The sequence below is a fragment of the Penicillium chrysogenum genome (genome assembly GCF_028827035.1).
Source record: "Penicillium chrysogenum strain IBT 35668 chromosome Unknown utg000002l_segment0_segment0, whole genome shotgun sequence".
Lineage (NCBI taxonomy): Eukaryota > Fungi > Ascomycota > Eurotiomycetes > Eurotiales > Aspergillaceae > Penicillium > Penicillium chrysogenum.
Window position 1 is genome coordinate 1579104 of NW_026622750.1, and position 20136 is coordinate 1599239.

Genomic DNA, 20136 nt, shown 5'->3' on the forward strand with positions numbered 1-20136 from the left:
TTTATTGTACATGTTTTCTACTACTGGGTTATGAGCACATCAGATGACGACCTGGTTTCTGTTTTGACACGTCCATCCCATGCATTTATACCCTCGGTGTTTCAGCGTCTCAGATTGAGTCATATTATTTCTTACAAAGTATGATATCAGGATCTGGTCTAAAGATTCTACTTTACTTTCCTACAGGGAGAATATTCAATAGACAAGTTTCCGCGTATTAGAGTATAACAAAGAAGCAGCAAGCACAAAACTAGCAGAGTAAACATGAAAAGACATGTGCACAAGACATAAAGACAGAATATAGTGAGTAGAGACGATTGAATGCCATATGTGCCCAAACCAAAGCCAAAAAGCCAAAGCCGTACAAAGACCATAATACAAAACATGCAACATAAACATAGAGGAATAAGAAATGACAAAGGAAAGCGAGTTTTTCTTGGTGGGTTTCGTCTAGCCTTTTGAGGCCAACACCTGTTTTTCCCTTTTTTTTCAATTTTTTTTTTCTCTTGCTTTTCTCAATTTCCTTCGCGGATTCGACCTTGATCATGGTATCAAGCTCGACTGGTGACCGTGTTTCGCCCAGTCAACTTTCTCGCTATGGTCATGGCCTTGGACCATGTCTTCTTCTTTTCAATGCGAGCGACAGGATCAGGCGGTGCAGCACCGGTAGCGAGAAGCTCTGTTGGCATATCCTCCTGGTGCTTGGCGTTATGCAAAGCCAGCACGGCCATTTGGCCCAGAAAAGAGGGGTGCTCAATAAGATCCTCCAGACGAACCTTGAGACCCTCTTGCTCAAGGAGCCAGGTAAGCTGGGCTAGATTGAAGACGTCACCGCCGAGATCAAAGAAGGACGAGTCCAACTGGAAGGCGGATTGGTGGGTGGGTTTGTCCGCTTCTGGGTCGACGGGGCCGGTCGTGGTGCGACTGGGCAGGACCTGGTGCCACGAGCGAGACAGAATGTCTGAATGCACGAGCAGCTCTGCGATGGAGCGCGACTTGAGGTGCGCGCTGAGGAAGTGCTCGTCTGTTGGTCGGGGTTGATCGTCGATTGTCTGCGGTGGCAGGGAGCGTAGCATGCTGGCGGAGGGCAGGGAGGCGGTTGGGTTGGCGACGAGGGATTGCGCAATCTCGCAGGCCATGTCGAGAATCTTGGATGCGAATGATGGCATCACAGGGCCCTTTTCGGAGTAGCCGAGGGTGACATCGAGGCCTCGTTCGCCGGAAGGACGGGATACCATGGTGAGATCGGCTAGGTTGTCATTGACGCCGACACCACCCATGCGGTACTTGTTGTTGTCGAGCTGCATGTTTCCTTCGTAGTCGACGTTCTGGTGGAAGACTGAGGTGGTAAAGTAGGTCCAGTCGGGCCAGTCGGTGCATTGCTTGATGATCTCGCGGAAGCCCAGGGACTCGAAAGGCATGTTGGAGACCTGTTGGTCCTGGAGGTAGCGGAATAGATCGACACCGGTCCATTTCTCATCGAACTTCACGCGGACCGGGATGACATTGACACAGGGCCCAACGGTGCTCTCGATACCGGGCACTGTGGCGTTGCGGCCGCTGATAGTCAGACCAAAGATAACATCAGACTGAGCGGAGAGCTTGGCAAGGGCCAGGGCCCAGGCAGCCTGCATGACAGTTGCGATAGTGACATTTCCGAGGGCAGTGGGCGAGATCTCAATCTTTCTGTGGATCTCGGTGAATGCTCCAACGTTCTGGAACATGCTGGTACCGCGTCTGCGGACAACTTGGGTCATATGAGAGCCCTTGAGAAGGTCCGTCCAGTGGCGGTAATGGTCCGGGGTGATTGTTCCTGGCAACTGCCGCAAGTAACCAGCGAAGGGGGTAACCGGAGGCAGTGGGGTGCCTTCATATCCGTGCTTAATGGCAGCCATGATCTTTGGCAAGCACACTCCATCGTACTGAGTGTGAGAGAGGCGGATCATGATACGGTGCTGGTCGCTGTTCTTCTTCTTGACAACGTAGAACTGCACGTACTGCTCGCCCTCGCGCGGTCCGTATTCACGATCTCTCTGTTGAAGGGTCATGGTGAATTCATCAAGAGCGCGGTCCGTCTCATAAACGAAGATGCTGGGACGGATCTTGCGCAGCACGACCTGGAAGAACTGGTCATGGAAGCACACAAAGACTGTGCGCAGAATATCAAATGCAGCGACAACCTTCAAGCAACTCTCCCGAAGGCGTCTCAGGTCCAAGGGACCGTTGCCTTCAAGATAGAAGTAGTTAAGCATCCATCGAGACTTGAAGAGAGTCGCCGTCAGAGACATCGCCTGGAAGTCAGTGACAGGGGAGGACATCGGCGATGCCACCCTTGAATACACCAACCTTGGGACAGATGCCGCGCTGCACCGCGGCATCATCGACACACGATGGCTTGAGAACCTCGAGGCTCTCGGTAGAGGGGCTGGGCCCCAGTGTCGTTGGGGTGATATTGAGTAAATCACTGTCAACCTCCTTGTGGCCGCCTGACTTGAGATCGGCATTCAGCATCTGCTGAGTGACATTGGCGGCTCGCACTGTTGTCAACATGTCCTCGAAGACAGGATTGTTGAAGACATCTGCAACAGTAAGGACCAGGCCCTCTTCGCGAGCGGCACTGACCATCTTCATGGCGGTGATACTGTCACCACCCAACTTGAAGAAGCTGTCCTGGTGTCTCACCACGTTAGGTGAGAGGCCAAGAGCTGTGCTCCAAAGATTCCACAATTTCCTTTCCACATCGACCGACATCCCATCCTCGCTGGAACGGGAAGTCGCCGAACAAACACCCGAATCATCTGCTCCTTGTATACCTAACTGGTACGGTGAGTCGGCTATGGTATCAGTGTGACCGCCATAGCTTGACAACCCTTCTGTGCGAATGGGAGGCACCGTCAGTTTTCCTTCTCTCAACATCTGCCCAATAATCTCATGAACACGATCATCAATAATTTTCTGCATAGCACTGCTGTCAATAGCCTCTCCGGTCGACTTTGCCTTGTCAGCCAGTGTGGTTTGGGAGCGATCCCAATCCACCGACTCAGGTTCAGCCTCGGAAGCGAATGTGGACTGCGACAGAGTCGCACTCGGGGACTCAATAAAGCCAGTAAACACCTTGGCGATGGTGTCAGCCAGGCTCTGTGCCTCCTCGTCAGACACAATATCATTCCAGTATCTCAAAAGAATACCCTCCTGGCCTCGCGCAATCTCAACGTTCACAGTGACCGCGTACTGAATTTAGTTAGTAGTTGAACTGAAGCATTGATAGGACGGATACTCACCTCGCTCGGGTCATGTGCATGTTGAAGATCGAAGGACAGTCCCTTGTCCTTGGGACCACCCGCAACGGAGTGGTTCTGGATCGACAAGGTAGTATTGAAGAGGGACTGTCCCTGCCAACCAAGCTCATGCTGAATGCTCGCCAAAGAGCAGCTTTGGTGGGGAATGCATCGAATATAATCATCCTGAACATTCTTGGACACATCCGTCAGGGTCTGCTGATCGGAGAACTGGACTCGGCAGCAAAGCATGTTAATAAAGATTCCAACCATGTCCTGAATGCCATCGACAGGGGCATCGCGACCGGCAGAGAGATATCCGAAACAAACGTCATCGGACCCAACGAACTGGCGCAAGACGATGGCCCAAGCGGAAAGGGTCAAGTTGGCGAGAGTCACCGAGCTTCGCTCGCAGAATTTAAGCAACTCAGGGAATCGCTGGAAGTTCATCTTGACACCCTTTAGTTCCCTCTTGGCTTCGAACACAGCCGATGGGGCGAGGTGACATGGGTGAACTCCGCCGAGGTATTCCTTCCAGTGACTGAGTGCATCACTATGGCTTTGAGTCCTGATGAATTTGATGTAGTCGCTGAAGAGAGGTCCTGAACCCTCGGCAATTTTTCGCTCGTAGGCGAGAGTCAGGTCACGGAGGAGTACATCCACCGAGCCACCGTCGATGATGGCATGGTTCATCTCCAGCTTGAGAATTACACGTCCGGTGTTCGTTTTGCAAACTGTCAATTGATGAGAAAGCTTCGCTTGGCGCATCGCGTTCCTGTCACGGAGGGAAATGGCAGCCAGCTTCTCCTCAACCTGTGAGTCCTGGCATTGCACGCGTAAGATATTGTCGGAAAGATTCTTGAGCACCAGTTGATCGAAGGATCCGCCCGTGTAGTTGCTGTCGACGAAGATAGTTCGGAGCACAGGATGACGGTCGACGAGGGCCTGCCAAGCGCAGGCAACTCCCTCAGCGTCGACCTTGCCAGATTTGCCATCCTTGATCTCAAACACAGTATGAAACATGTACGCATTGGGATCGCGGAGCTGGCTGAGCAAGAGTCCCTCCTGCATCGGAGAGCAGGGATATATGTCCTCGACGTCGTCCTTGTTCCGAATGCCGGCCTTGCGGAAGGTGCTGGCAGTGAGCATCTGGAGGCCGTGATAGTTAATTGGGAGCAGGGGGTAGTCGCTGAGAGTGGGCTCTGGAGTGGCTGTTTTCAGGGTGAGGATATCCTTATCGAGGGTCTGCTTGCATTGGAGAATCCAGCGGCGAATAGAGCCCTGATGCTGCATTTTGTTGTTGTAGGTGAAAGCAACATTAAGGCGTTCTTTGATGACAATGGCGGATACCTCGAAGAGGGCGAAACGAGCAGTCTGGGGGCCCATGTCACCTGCGACAGCAAAGTCCGAGCTGTCAAAGACGCTACCATGGTGATGGAATAGCGAATCAGCTCGCTCAAGTTGCTGCATCTTACCCAGGTAATTGAACAGGATTTCTAACGGGACAGGGAAATCGGAACCCTGGTCTTGAAGCAGGTTTTTGGCGAAGTAAGGACGCCCATTGTCTGCGATCTTCCTCCTGCTGTCCTTCACACGCTTGATAATGTCGTTGAGGGCACCTTGTTGTGTCAGCTGTCTGTCAACAAGATGAGGTATGGGAAACTTACGAGCTTCGGAGTCCACTAGCAAAGGGGCCATTGTGGTAAACCAGCCAACTGTTCTGGAAAGATCAATGTCGGCTTCCCAGGCTTCTCTGCCATGTCCTTCGTTGTAAATAGTTGGCACCCTGCGATCAGTGAAGGTGCGACCGAAGGAATAAATGATGGCAGACAGCAAAATGTCGACAGTGTCAGTCCGGAAGACACTGTGGCAGCCATCCAGGATGAATTTGGTAGTATCCTCACTCAACATGAAGGATTCCATCTTGATGTCTCCGTAAACATTGGGTGAACCTTGCATGCCCCAGTAAAGCAAGTTCGGCTTCTCAGGAGTGAAAGGCAGAGAAATAGTCGCATCCTGTATCTTGGCTCTCTCCGTCTGCATGGCACACCAGCTTTGGAAGGACAATGCTTTGTCGAGTGAAAGAGATCCAGAGACAACGAGCTCTTCGAGGTCCTGGAGCACGATGCGCCATGATACCATGTCAATGCAGAGATGGTGAGCGACGAGGAATAAGACCTGACCACCGGTGCGAAGGTTAAACAAGTCGGCTGCAAGAATAGGTCCATTGAGAGGATCGAGACAATTTTGACTCTCAGCAATCTTTGGAACCATCCCACGGGTATCGGCCACAGAGTGAACGCGGAATTGGAAAGATTCATCGACCTCCTGTGAGGTTGAGTTAGAAAATGTTCGATCAGGGATTTGTAGGGAGCCTACCGCTGCAGTTTTCTGTTGCCAAGTGCCGTCACTAGATGTGCTGAAGCGCGCGCGGAACATGGCATGCTGGCCAATAACAGCCTTGACGGCGCGCTTGAGGACCTCACCCTCACAACGACGAGCGATGCGAACAGTCATGCTTTGGTTGAAGCGAGCGGCGCCCTTGAACGAGTCCGAGCTCTGGAAGTAGAGCCTTTGGACAGGAGAGAGTGCGAAACCATCACCAGACTTCTCTTCGCGCTGTGAAACAGGCGCCTTGGAGCTGGCAGTTTGAGCAAGTTCCTTCAGTGATCTGCTCTGCAGAATGTCGTGTAGTGTCACGACAAGTCCTTGTTTGCGAGCGCGAGAAATGACAGCCATTCCAGTGATGCTGTCGCCGCCTGTGAGAACCGGTTAGTATATTCAATGCTTTGGAATGACGGGATACATACCCAAGCTGACAAAGGAGCGATCGACGTTGACCTTCTGTAGGGAGATATTCAACACTTGTGCAAAGATCTCGCGGATAATGCTGAGCGATCCATGCTTCTCTTCCTTTTCTTGCGGCTTCTCCTCGATCTTGCCACGCTTGATGCGATCGTAGTCGGCCATGATACGCTCGTAGGATGCATCATCAATATCCTCAACCCAAGCAGTGATCTTCTTCCGGTCGAGCTTTCCCGAAACGAGCATGGGAAGCTTCTTAATGAGAGCCCAAGTCTGCGGAACCATGTAAATGGGCAGCTGGTTCTCAAGATTCTTCTGCACTTCGACCAGCTCGTTGTAAGCGTGGCGCTCAAGCTCATTCTCGTCAACAAGCTCACAAGGCTTGTCAGAAATAAGCTTGGTATCAGCTGCCACACTGTTCAAAGACATCACAGTGACCAGGCGCTGCTTAAGCGGGCCGTTCTTGGGGAGCACGACGACAGCGTGGCGGGTAAGAGCATCTTCAGAGAGGCGATGCTCGATCTCACCAAGCTCCATCCGCTGGCCATGCAATTTGACCTGGTGATCCTTCCGGCTGATGTACTGAATTGATCCGTCAGGGTTGTAGTAGCAAAGATCGCCAGTCTTGTAGATTCGGCGAGGACCCGGGATCGCAGGGGTGAAGTCCTTGATCCAGGCAGGGTCCGAAGTGAATGCTTCTGCGTTTTTCTCGGGGTTTTTGAGGTACTCTCTGGCCAACGGAGCACCTTCAAGTGCAAGTTCACCGACTGCGCCCAGAGGAGTCAGCCGATCATGGTTGTCGGGGTCAACAATCCAAGTGAGAGTGCTGGGAATACCGTAACCGATACGCCCGGGATCACGGTTAGTGGCCACTGCATTGTCGATCACAGCAAAGACACAGGTCTCGGTCGGTCCGTACCCATTCATGAGGTGAACAGAATTGGCCCACTTGGTGATAACTTCATTAGACATCTTCTCTCCACCACAAACGAGGTGCTTGAGAGAAGGCACTGAGGATGGCTCAATGATGCTTGCAATCGAAGGGGTGAGGAACGTCCAGGTGACATTGAGTCGACGGATTGCGCCCGCAACATCGTTGAGACGGTCGTCTTCGCTGGGCACACATATGGTACCTCCGAGCATGAGAATCGCAAGAGTCTCCATAACAGCAGCATCAAAAGTGAGGGAGGCGAATTGGAATACTCTCGATGTCTCATCCATGCGTACCCACGGGGCGAATGCCATGATGCTGCTGACCACATTGCGGTGCTCGACAATAATTCCCTTGGCCCGACCGGTGCTCCCAGAGGTGAATAGAGCATAAGCCATGTTGGTGGGTTTGACGTCAGTTCGGCGACGGGAAGATGACTTGAGTGCGCCATAGGCCTTGATCGTCTCTTTGCTGATGGGGATAACAGTCTTCACAACGCGACTGTAGCGGTTTGTATAGTTGGGGGTGCATAGTATCATGTTGGCACCGACGTCGGCAAGGATTTCCTCGTGTCGCGAGGTAGGGTGGGAGGGATCCAAAGGTACGTACCCACCACCGGCGATGAGAATACTGATAAGGGTGACCATTGCCCAAGCTGACTTGTCCAGACAGACCGGAACAAACACTTCTGGGCCAACTCCGCGAGAGACAAGGTAGTTGGCAAAGCCAGAGGCCAGGTTCCAGAATTCTCTGTAGGTGATGTCGCCATCCCAGGCACATACAGCCTGGGCATTCGGAGTCTCCTCGGACTTCTCACGAATGAAATCTTGGACGGTTCGTTCCACTGTGAGGGGAATGCGTTCGTTCCATGTACCAATTTCAGCCTTGTCCTCGGGGCTTACGACCTCCAAATCTCCGAGCTTGCTCGTGCTGTTCTTAGGCAAGGCAATCAACTGCTGCAGAACATGTGCAAATTGTTCGGTAAGTCGCTTGGTGTGCCATCCGCTGATGACAAGCTCATCGTGGTGAATAGTGAAGGAGATGCTTGTCTTCGTGATTCCACATTCCACAACAAGGGGGTGAGTGAAGAAGTCTTCGCTTGTTTCACGTTTCTCGTCGATCCAGATCTTGTTGTCGAGTTCGCCATCGCCTGGCTGGATCACAAGCAAGTTTTGGAAATTGCAACCCTCGGAGGTATCCTTGCTCAGTTGCCGGATACGCTGAAGACCAGAATGCAAGTGTGGGATCATCTCGGTGGTCGACTGGTGGATCTTCTGCAAGTACTGCATAGTGGACATAGCATTGTCAACCTGGACTCGGGTGGGGACAGTGGTCAGAACAGGACCAGCAATATCTGCAACACCGGGGAGATCGATATTTCTACCCGACAGAGTCTCGCCGAAGCACACATCACCGGAGGCAGTGTGTGTAGCAATGACAATTGCCCATGCAGCGCGCATGAGGACGGGGATCGTAAAGTCGACGCTGTTGCGGGTGCGGGAAAGTTTCATGTTGTGATACTGGGTGTTGCCAGCACGCATGGCATCAGGAACAGCATTCTTATTATGAGGGAAAGGAGTGCTCGACAGATCAGTCAGGTAAGACTTCCAGAAAGCATCAGACTCCTCCATATCCTTCTTAGCCAGATAGTCGATGAACAGACTGTAAGGGGTGCCAGCGCGCTTGGGCTGTGAGGAAAAGTAGTTCTCTTCGACCTTGCGGAATACCAGAGGAATACTCCAGCCGTCATAAAGGGCGTGGTGAACAGACCACACAAAGTAGCTGTCAGACGAGCCACGGGGATGCACCATGGCGTAACCAGTGAGAGCTGCCCCATTTTGCTTGGGAAGGTGAAGGAAATCGTTGGGCAGAGAATCGAACGACTCTGCTTCGACCCAGGAGATGGGGCCATCCTTGAGGACAACTTGAGCAAAGTTCATAGCTTCAGTGTGGACAATGCGAGTGCGAAGGATTTCCAAGTCTGACACCGTTTGTTGCCAGGCCTGTTTGAATTTACCAACATCAATGCCAGCAGCAAGGCGGAACGAGGGCTGAGCAACATAAGCACCGTGATGCTTGATAGAGAGCGTGAGAAGACCCTCCTGCACAGCGCTACATGGGTAAATATCGCTGATGAGGTCCTTGGACACTTCGCAGCTGTCGGTGACTTCATCCATCAAATTTTCGAGGTAGACTCCAGAGGGCAGCAATGAGAATGCCTTGATATCTTCTTTCTTAACTTCAGCAGGGCCGTCAGACACGACGCAGCTCTTGGCCATGTCGACCAATATCGGGGAATTGAAGATGCCCGAGACGGTGAGTGCGATGCCTTCTGCTTGAGCAGCGCCGACGAGGTTCATGGCGGACAAGGAATCACCACCCAGACCGAAGAAGCTGTCATCGGCGGTCACAGATCCAGCTTCAAGCTCCAGGGTGTTTTCGACAAGGGCCACCAGCTTGATCTCGAGGCCGGTAGCTGAGGAAATCTCCCGTCTGTCGGAGGTGTTGAGGGTAATGTAAGACTTAAGAGTATCCTTGGACAAGGTCTGGACCATGGCCCGCAATCTTCGGCGGTCAATCTTCCCCGAGGAAGTAAAGGGCAAGTTGCGGATAGGGAAGAAGAGTCGGGGCATCATGCTCTGAGGCAGAAGTTCGGGCAGAGAACCCTTCAACTTCTGAATGGCATCCATGTTGGACATGGAGATGGGCAGGAGCAGTGGATCGGCTCCAGGAACCGTGGGAGCAAATTGATCGTTGCTGCCGCCGTTGGAATCTGGGTCATGAACCGTGAAGAATGCGGCGAGACCCTTGGCGATGGTCCGTTCCTCGGGGACAACGACGTCAACAGCGACCTGAGAGTCTTCAGGTAGGCAGCGGATACACTGTTGTTCGATCTCCTCTAGTTCAATTCGCTGGCCGTTGAACTTGATCTGGGTGTCTTTGCGGGAGATGAAAGCCAGACTGCCATCACTGTTGTAGCGAACAAGATCACCAGTACGGTACATGCGATCGTTCCGCTTGAACACGCCCTGTAAGCCAGAATGACGGTTCCACACAGGATTCTCGAAGAAAGAGGCCTTCGTCTTTTCCTCGTTGGCAAGGTATCCACGGGCAATGTTGCTTCCTTCAAGGATCAGCTCACCGACAGCGCCAACGGGCAGCAGACGGTTGGAGTTGTTCGGATCGACAATCCAGACTCTGCAATTTGGAGATGTTCCAATAGATGTGGGGTCATCGTTGACACGGTTTCCATCCCAATCAACCTTGACACCAACTGTAGCAACGACTGTCGCCTCGGAGGGACCATAGGCATTGATGACACAACGGTCTGCCCAGCGGTCAATATGGTTGGCGGGCATCTTCTCGCCACCTGTGATAATGACCTTGAGGCTAGGGACGTTTTTCGGCTCTAGTGTATTGACAATGGCAGGAGGTGCCGAGATGTAGGTGGCTTCCATTCGGCGGATGGCACCACCCAAGTTGTTCATCCGCTCATCCTCGCTGGGAATACAGACACAGCCACCAGTCATGAGAATCATCATGATCTCCAAGATGCTAACGTCAAAGGTGTAGTTAGAGAACTGTAAAGCACGGGTTGTGGAGTTCATGTGCAGGCCGTCGATCATGGCGATCGCGGTGGTGCTAAGGGCAGTATGTTCGACGACAGTTGCCTTGGGCTTTCCAGTGGTACCAGAGGTAAATATAGCATATGCAGCATTGTTTGGGGTAGGACGAGCACCGGGCAGAGCCAAAGGCGAATCAGGAAGCTGGGAGATTGAAGTCTGGCAGACGGCGAATGACTTAGCGCACAGTTTCGAAACCTTGGTGTGGACTGAGGACGAGCACAAGACAAGGTTAGTGCCAATTTCATCGATAAGCATCTTCAGTCGAGAATCGGGGTGGGATGGGTCAATCGAGACGAAGGCTCCACCCGCCTTGAGAACAGCCAGCTGGGCCACTACAGCCCAAGCTGACTTCTCGAAGCACAACACCACAAAGGCTTCGGGCTTGACTCCAAGGCTGGAGAGATGACGAGCCAGGCGACTGGACACAATTTCAAGTTGCCCATAGGTGAAATTCTTGTCCCAAGAGCAGACGGCTTCGGCGCGGGGGTGGAGGAGGGCCTGCTGCTGGATGAGTTCGTCGGCGCATTTCTCCACTCTAGGAGGGGATGCGGCATTCCAATCGCGGATTCGACGAACTGAGCGTTCAGGGAGTACATTGACGTCCCCTATGGTGCGGTCACGGAGGTTGTGGGCTATCAAATCGTCCAAGACTTGGTCAAACATGTCCATGACATGGCTGACCTGGAAGGAGGAAAGGGTGTCTGAGGAGTAGGTGAAGTGTATCTCGGCGTACGAATGCGAGACTTCAGCTTCAACCAAGATCTTGTAAGCACTAGAGGTGCTTGGCTCCCGGGTACTTCCCTTGGGGAGATTGGAAGCCGTGCGGTAAATCAGGGAGGTGTTGAAGAGCGTTGTGTCATCGAGTCCAAGCTGGTGCTTGACTGCGTCCAAGGGAGCGACATTCAATGCACTGGTCTCACAGTCCCTCTTTGCTTTTTGGAGAGTCTCCTGCAGCTTTTGCTCGTTCTGTACGAGGAAACGGCAGGTGGAAACTCCGTCGGCCTCCGATTTCGTCTCCGAGGCTGCGGCGGAATATCCAAAGCAAACATCGTCTGAGCCAGTGTACCACCGGAGAACAACCGCCCAGGCGAACTGGAAGAGAGTTTCCACAGGCAGGCCAGACAATCTGCTGAAGGCATGGATGTTGGCTGACTGCTTGTTGAGCGTGCGAATGGAGCGGACATTGGCGCTTGCTTCATGGGAGAGCGCCGGGAAAATGCAGGGCTCAACGTCGGCGAGATACTCCTTCCAGAAAGCGATGTTGGGCCCGGAGAGACTGGCCTGCCGTGCAGCCCGGTTACCAGTCTTGGATCCGTTCCAATGCTTGATGTCGAAAGCCTCGAGAGCGCTGCTCGAGAGCGCTTGTGTTTCGAGTTTGAGGGCCTGGCGGTTTAGCTTTCCAGAGACAGTCAAGGGGAGGGAGGAAATGGGGATGTAGAAACTCGGAACCTTGCTACCAGGAAGACTGGTACTCAGACTAGCGTGCAAGCTAGACATGGCATCTTTCATTCCGGGCGTTGCGGACTGGAGGACGCGGTCCCCATAAGTGACTGGGATGGTGTCCGAAGAGACCACGAAAGCAACAAGGGCATTTGTCTTCATGTCGCCACTTTGCAGCTGGATGCTTTCCACAACACACTTCTTCTTTTCCAGGTATGTATCGATGCGTGTTTGAGTCTGGATAAGCTCGCTAGCCAAGGCGGATTGACTCTTATCATTCTTTCGGCCGACGAAAACGAGGGAGCCATCGGATTTGTACCGAACAAGATCCCCGGTCTTGAAAGGACGGTGTTTACGGCCTCCTCGTTGTCCAGAAAGCCAAGGAGCGTTCTCGAAAAAGTCACTGGTCTCTACAGACTGGTCGTCGAGGTAGCCCGAGGCAATAACAGGGCCCTCGAGGGCCAATTCTCCCACTGAACCTATCGGAACAAGATTCTCGTGGTTGGAGGGGTCAACCACCCATGAAACACAGGACGTGCTCTTTCCAATGAGGGCAGCCTCGTGCTCCTCCTGAGAACAGAACACATGGAAGGAGGCCGCTGAGCTCTCGCATGTTCCATACAAAACCTGCAATTGGAGGTCGTCGGTCTTCCAGTGGTCGAGCACGCTCTGGGGCACAACTTCGCCGCCGAGGGCGATCGATCGCAGGCCCGGAACATCCTTTGGGGAGAAGAAACTTGCAGCTGTCGGGGTGATGCTCGCGACATTAACATGGAGCGCATTAATACAGGCAGCCAAGTTGAGGGGGTCAATGTCAGCCGGAATGCAAATGCAACCACCCCACATGAAAGTGCCGAATGCCTCGACAATAAAGGCATCGGATGTATGGGGTGCAAATTGCAGAGTCCTGGAGACATCGGCAATTGCCATGGTGGTAGCGAATGCCTCGGCTCGGGTCATGACAGTTGAATGGTCAAGTACAACACTCTTGGCGGGGCCGGAGGTACCGGCAGTCATAGCGACGTATGCGACGTCTGATGATTGTGCCACGGGGTTGAGATCCTCGTCCGCGAGGTACTCGAGAAGAGACTCGCTTACAGGGATGACGTACGGTACGGCATCCTCGAGGACGTGAGCCTTCTCCGGGGAAGCCAGAGCGACTTCGACGGCGTTGTCGACAATCCAGTTCTCAACAGCAGCGAGACTCTCGGGTGTGTCAACTGGAATACAGCCACCACCGGCTTTCATGATTGCCAATGTGGAGACTATGTTCCAGATAGACTTCTCGAAGCAGATGGGGATCAGTGTGCCGGGACCGACACCGAAAGTGACAAGATAGCTTGCCAATCGGGAGGAGAATTGATCCAACTTGGAGTAAGTCAAGTTCCCATCCCAAGCAGTTACAGCCAAGGCATCAGAGCGCTTCTTGGCCATCTCTTGGACAACGTGATGGGCGCACTTTTCGAAGGGCTTGGGAGTCTTACTGTTCCACGCCATGATCTGGGCACGGTTATCCTCGCTCAAGTTGTTTAGCTGGCGGATTTCACAGTCAATGTTCGACACAACGTTCTCAAGGCATCGAAGGTATGTATTGGCCACATTGGCAGCCTGTGAATCAGAGAGGTTCGTAGTCCAGTAGTTGAGGTCAATGCGAGCCGTGGTATCCATGGCCTCGATGTTGATGAATACCGGGAACTCGGCGGGATCGTGAATTGAGCCAACCTCAGCACACTCGATTTCGCTGCTGACAGCATCCTTAGAACTGGGAAGACGGCGGTAGGAGACACCGGAATTGAACAAATTGGTGTCGGACAGCTTCAAAGCATGCTGGATGTCGATGAGCGAAGTGTGACGATAAGGAAGGCTTTCCATGTAGTCGTTCTGGATTTGGTGTAGCACATCACTGAGCTTCGCATCATCGGCAACCTTCATGCGACAGATTAGAAGGTTGATAACTGGTCCGACCACCCACTGGACGCCGTCAGCAGAAACATCACGCAGGGAAGCCATGTAACTAAAGGAGACATCGTCGGATCCACAGAACGCGCGGAGAGTAAGGCCCCATGCGGCATTGAAGACATTTGCGAGAGTGATTCCGCGTTTCTCGCAGACAGTTTGGAGTTCGTCTAGGGCCCCAAAGTTGACAGGAATAGACCGAAGTGCCTTTGCTGACTGTTGGCCGTCAGTGAGGGCGGGGAAGTGGCACGGCTTAGCTTGATCCAAGTACGAACGCCAGTAGCTGATGCTGGCTTCGTTCGGTGCATCCTGCAGGTACTGGATATAATCCTTGAACAAAGGCTGAGGGCTTTCCTCGAGTCTGCCTGCATATGCGAGCTGTAAGTCACGGAGAATGATGGAGATGGAGTTACCGTCCATCGCCGCATGACTGATCTCCATGCGAGCAAACAGTCTGCCAGTGGGTGTCTGGCAAATAGAGAAACGATACGCTGGTTCAGGCTCGCTGTAATCCTTGGGGTCTTCCTTATCAAACGTGGCCAGCACGTCCTTTTCCCCCTGAAGACTGCAAGAAAACAGGAGTAGCATCATAACTCTTCAGTACGACCTGGCAGAAGGGGTCGCGAGGAGTGAGGTTCTCAACGAAGATGGTGCGGAACATCGCATGATGAGAAACGACCTTCTGCCATGCATTGACCAGGCGATCGAGGTTTGGCTTGCCAGATCCAGTGGCCCGAATTTCAAAGGTGTCGTGGACAGCATAGTAGGAGCTATCTCGCTTGCGACCAAGTAGGATACCCTGCTGCATGCGAGAACAAGGATAGATATCCTCAACAAAGTCAGGGGACTCAATACCCATAGCAGGCAACTTTTCATTGAGCAACTTGTCCAACGTAGGGTAGGTCAAAGACAGCATTGGGAATGAGCTGAGAGTCAAACGCGGCTCGAGGTTAGGAAGCTGCTCAGAGAGGGTGACAAGCAGCTCCTGGCATTCGGAAACCCATCGGTGAATACGATTCTGGTGCTGCATGAACTTGTTAAAGGAGAAGTTGAATCGAACCTTCCCAGCCACGACCATCGCAGAGATCTCAAACAGACCAAAGCGGGGAGTATCTGATCCAAAGTCAGCGGCGCCGCCTCCTTGCCCAGCTTCTCCTGCCATCTGATCAACAAGTTGGAAGAGACCATCCTTCCTTTGTAGATCTCGGTGTTGTCCAACGTAGTTGAATGACATCTCGAAGGGATGAGGGTGCTTGGACCCTTGATTGCCCTGAGCTGGGAGTACACGGCTGGTGAAATCTGCGCGGCCATTGTCCGTGACGCGACGGCGAAGATCTTTAACCTGGATGAGGGTATCAATGGGGTTGTCTGACTTGTATGCTGAGACAAAGATTGGGTGCAGAATGGTGAACCAGCCAACAGTATGCGAAATATCAATGGACGGGTCCCAGACTTCTCGTCCGTGGCCTTCATTGTAGATCGTTGGAAGAGAACGATCGGGGAAAGCGCGGCCAAATGAGTGGAGCATTGCGGCCAGGAATAAGTCAATCGGCTCGGTGCCAAGAGCTTTGTGACATTCCAGCAGAATAGCATTGGTATGAGCTGGGTCGATCTCAAACGAGGCACAGTCCACATCTCCATATGTAGTTCGAGTGTCTTTGAGCCCCCAGTAACCAAAGTCGGGTACAGCGAGAGCATCAGTTGCAACTTTGTGCTCAGCACGTAGGGTGTGGCAGTGCTCATTCTGCAGGCGGCACCAGGTCTGGAAAGGCAACGAACCATCACTGGTTCCAATCTTCTCGGGGTTTAGAATGATGTCTTCCAAATCTTCCAGAATAATTCTCCAAGAGACAATGTCGACGACCAAGTGATGAGCTGTCATTGACAGGACATTAGGCCGGCCCTTCACCAAGAAATAATCCACTGCCAGCAGTGGCCCAGAGAAGCAGTTGATAGAGGATTGGCTGTCGGCGACATGAGTTTCAACCTCGTTCATGTTGGCAAGACTGTGCATTCGCCATCTGTAAGATCCCTTGATGTCGCGGGTAATGTGTTGACTGGACGCTGTCGCGAAACCTGTGTCAGTGAATCGTGCACGGAGCATGGAATGCCGAGATACCAGCGTTTCGACAGCCTTGCGGAGGGTCCTTTCGTCGACGGGTTTATTCAAGCGAGTCAGGATTCCTTGATTGAAGTGGCCTTGACCCTCCTTGCGTACACCGAAGTGAAGGCTCTGGATGGGGGACAGGCTGAACGGTTCGTCAACAGCTTCTTCGTAAGTCGTAAGGTGATCAATCGTCTTTGCGCGAGTTGCGAGGTCGCGGATTGATTTGCTCCGAAGTAGCTCCTGTACAGAGAGGGCAAACCCTCGCTTCTTACATAGACCGATACATGTCATAGCTGCGATCGAATCACCACCGAGGGCGAGGAAGCTCTCATTCAAATTGAGCTGATTCTGGGGAATGTTGAGGACACGGCTATATACAGCGGCTAAAGCTTCCTCTCTGTCGTTGGCGGGCTGTGAGGCTTCTGCGTCGACAATTGCAGCGGAGGTACCGTTCTGAAGATCCGGATCGCTCTCCATACCGGCGACCCAAGTGGAAATGCCCTTGCGGTCTAGCTTCCCTGATGGCAGAAGTGGCAGAGCTTCGACACACAACCACACCGCAGGGACCATGTAAGTGGGGAGGCGAGCTGATAGACGCTCTCGGATGCCAGGGACAAGCTCAGCCTTTTTCGAGGCGGGGACTAGTCGTAGAGGTTCCAAGGCCGAATCAGACTGTTCCGCAAGCAAACCAGTGGACGACACAACTGCCGCCAGGCGCCCCTTGGAAAACCCAGTCTTGGGGAAAAAGACAGAGCAATGAGTGACGTTCGAATCTTTGCTGAGCTGATTCTCAATTTCGCCGAGCTCGATCCGTTGTCCGTGAACCTTGACCTGTGTATCCTTGCGACCGACGTAGTTCAGGGCACCAGTGTCGGAGTTGTACCTGGCGAGATCACCTGTCTTGTAGAATCTACGATTCGAGCCAGTTTCAGGGTCCAATGTAGTCCAAGCAGGGTCGTAGATGAATGATTCGTTTGTCTTTTGGGGATTATTCACGTAGCACCGGGCCAGGGGTGGGCCTTCCAAAAGTAGTTCTCCAGGGCAGCCCACGGGGACCAGTTCATCGTGGTTATCAGGGTTCACCAGCCAAGCTCTTACACCAATAGGCAGTCCGATATCTTTGCAATCGGTGTCAGGTGTAACATTGGAGTTGAGGACGGACGCCACGCTGGCCTCGGTAGGTCCATAACCATTGACCAGTTTGATTTTGGACCAGGTAGTCAGCTGTGACTGCGACATTGCCTCCCCGGCCAGGACCAAACTCTCCAGTCCTGGAACGCTCTCGATTTCAATAAAGCCGATGAATGACGGGGTGAAGCAAGCTTGGGTGACTCGCATCTCGTTGATGGTGCTCACAATATCGTTGAGCCGAGCTTCCTCGCTCGGAATGCACACGCACGCACCATGAATGAGCGGCGTCAACGTCTCGGCTAAACTAGCATCGAATGTGTGGGCGGCAAATTGAAGGCATCGCGAGTCGCGATAAATGCGCAGCCCGGGTCCATGCACCATCGCCCCGGACAGGAACGCGCGGTGCTCCAAGAGAGTCCCCTGTAAATCATGAGTCAGCTATTCGAGTAAATTATATTTTAATAAAAGTCTAACCTTGGGTTCTCCTGTTGATCCAGAGGTAAACAGAACATAAGCCGCATTTTGACTTGTGACACCAGATGCAAGATTGACACTGTCGGTGGGGTCCGACAGAGGATCGAGAGTATCAGCACAGAGGGGTATTAAAGTCTTTACGATCGGACGAAGTTTATCGGCAAGATGCTGAGAGCACAGCACAACCGGTGCCTCAACCGATTGGATGAGACCTTGCAGTCGGGAAGTTGGGTGACTTGGGTCCAATGGGACGAAGGCTCCCCCGGCTTTCATCACGCCAAGCATTGCAACGATGTTCCATTTCTGCGGAGTCAGTACATCACATACATCACAATTAATGCTGCACCATTCATGGAACATGCGACTAACCGACTTATCAAAACACAAAGCCACGCGGATTTCCGGCCCGACTCCCTGCATGCGAAGATAGCATGCAAGCTTCGACGCTTGGTGATCCAACTCGGCGAACGTCAAACTTCCATCCCACGCACACACAGCCTCACGATCAGGTCCGCTCAACATTTGATCGTGGATGGCCTCGTGAATGCAGCGATCGTGAAGCTGTGGAGTAGTGGAATTCCACTTGCGGATGCGTTGCCAGTCGTTCTCCGAGAACAAATTAAGCTGGCTAATAGCGGTGTTCTCGGCAGACAGCACTTTGGCAAGCAACTGCTCAAAAATGTTTGCGATACTCTTCATCTGTTCCCCGGACATGTCGCCCTTGCGCCATTCAAGGAAGATGCTGATGTCTCCACGCAGCACCTTGACATGAAGACGGACTTGACACTATGCATTGTTAGCCCAACTCCATTCTTGTCTACAGGATAAAACCTCCGTCGCCAATACGCGAAGGAAACTCACCTCGTCCGGAATAGCTGTCGCCAGAATAGGTTTTGAAGGAGAAGCAGGCGGGTCGTATGTGCGCAGCATGAAGATGGTGTTGAAAGGAAGATATGCCTCGGAGGCCTCGGGGCTTCCATTGTTCTGGCGAATCGCACTGTTTGCGCGCACCTTATCTACAATTGCTTTGAGAGAGTCGTTGTCGTTGATGGATATGCGGATCGTCGAAATGTTGACGGTAGAACGCTGTACAGATGATTTGGGAGAGCGCGAGTCGCCCTCGAGATGTTGGTAACCGAAGCATATATCCTCGGAGCGGATATAGTAGTGCAACAAGAGAGCCCAGGTGGCTCGTAGGATGGGGTCCAGACGGCCTTCGTTCCATGCGGTTAATAACTGCGCATGCTGAGCAGCCGTGGGTCTCGTCTTCATCGAGACTGGGCGTTTAGGCCCGTCAACCGTCGAAGCGAACCGAGGAAGATAGCACTTGGTGGATTGAGCCATGATGTCTAATGGCTGGATAGTACCAAGCCGTCTATGTTTCGTTTCGTGTTCGGTCGATGGAGAGGATGTGTATGTGTGGGCCTAAGGTACGAAGGATGAACGACAGTATTAATTCGACGGTGGTTCAAGTGCGCCCGCGAACTCGGACGGTCTCGTCTTATTTTAAAGAACTAAGTACAAGTATTTTTTTTATTCCTGGAAAATACGTATGATTACCCTTACAATCGAAAATAGCCACCTCCGCCGGGGGCTGCATGGGCCACACCTCTCTCCAGAATCCAGTAATAGACGCCATATTCCTTGCATGGGATCTAGATGGAAGGGAGAGGGCGAGAGACAATACGTGGATCAGGTGTGTACTTGGCCCCCTGTGGAACCAAGTCAGACACTCTTCTCTGCTTTTCTTTTTTCTTTTCTTTTTTCTATTTTTTTTTTCCCGAGTTGCCGTGTCGAATTTCGTATTTTCTATTTTGAACTGCCAAGGTAACCCTTGGGAAAGTACCTCACTCGAACTAATACAAACAGGTCATCATGCAGGGGAAAGGTCTCTCCCTCTGTCTCTCTGTACTCGGTACACCGGAGTACTATTCTTCCAACTGGGAGCAATTCCCCCGATCAGGAACCCTTGCGGTCTGGAACGTGGGAATAGTAGTTCAGAGCCTTCAGGGACATGAGGCGTTTGACCCGGAATCTTGTTCATATTGGGTGGCGCTACCATCTACAGTTTCACTTTCCCCTGAAGCTTACGAGGTTGCAATGCTGACACTGCTGTCTGCTTCGCTGTCCCATGTCGAGCTCGGTTAGAGCGAGCTGGGCGAACAGGTACATATTCCCAAATGGGAGAGAGCCTATGCCCTCACTTCATACTGCGGGTATAGGCTTTGGCTCGATGCATGGCATCGCCACAGATGATATACGAGCCTCGTGCGGCGGTTATAGGTTACGATGTACACCGCCGGATGCGCACATGGCACTGACCCCGGATTAGTTGCTCCACGCTCACCTCTAGTCTGGAAGCTCTGGTGATGGGAACGCATGGCATGG

At 52.6% G+C, this 20136-nt stretch overlaps 1 protein-coding gene across 1 annotated transcript; it reads right to left on the reverse strand.

Moving 5' to 3' along the window:
- Nucleotides 1-551: 551 nt before the first annotated feature.
- nrps1 (uncharacterized protein) lies at nt 552-19092 on the reverse strand (the record flags this gene model as incomplete). The annotated part of the gene is made up of 10 exons (XM_056709909.1): nt 552-2291; nt 2347-3231; nt 3282-4897; nt 4946-5606; nt 5658-6037; nt 6089-14594; nt 14641-17694; nt 17749-18051; nt 18118-18534; nt 18610-19092. The coding sequence occupies 10 exons, from the start codon at nt 19090-19092 to the stop codon at nt 552-554; spliced, it is 18045 nt and encodes a 6014-aa protein (XP_056568330.1).
- Nucleotides 19093-20136: the final 1044 nt, after the last annotated feature.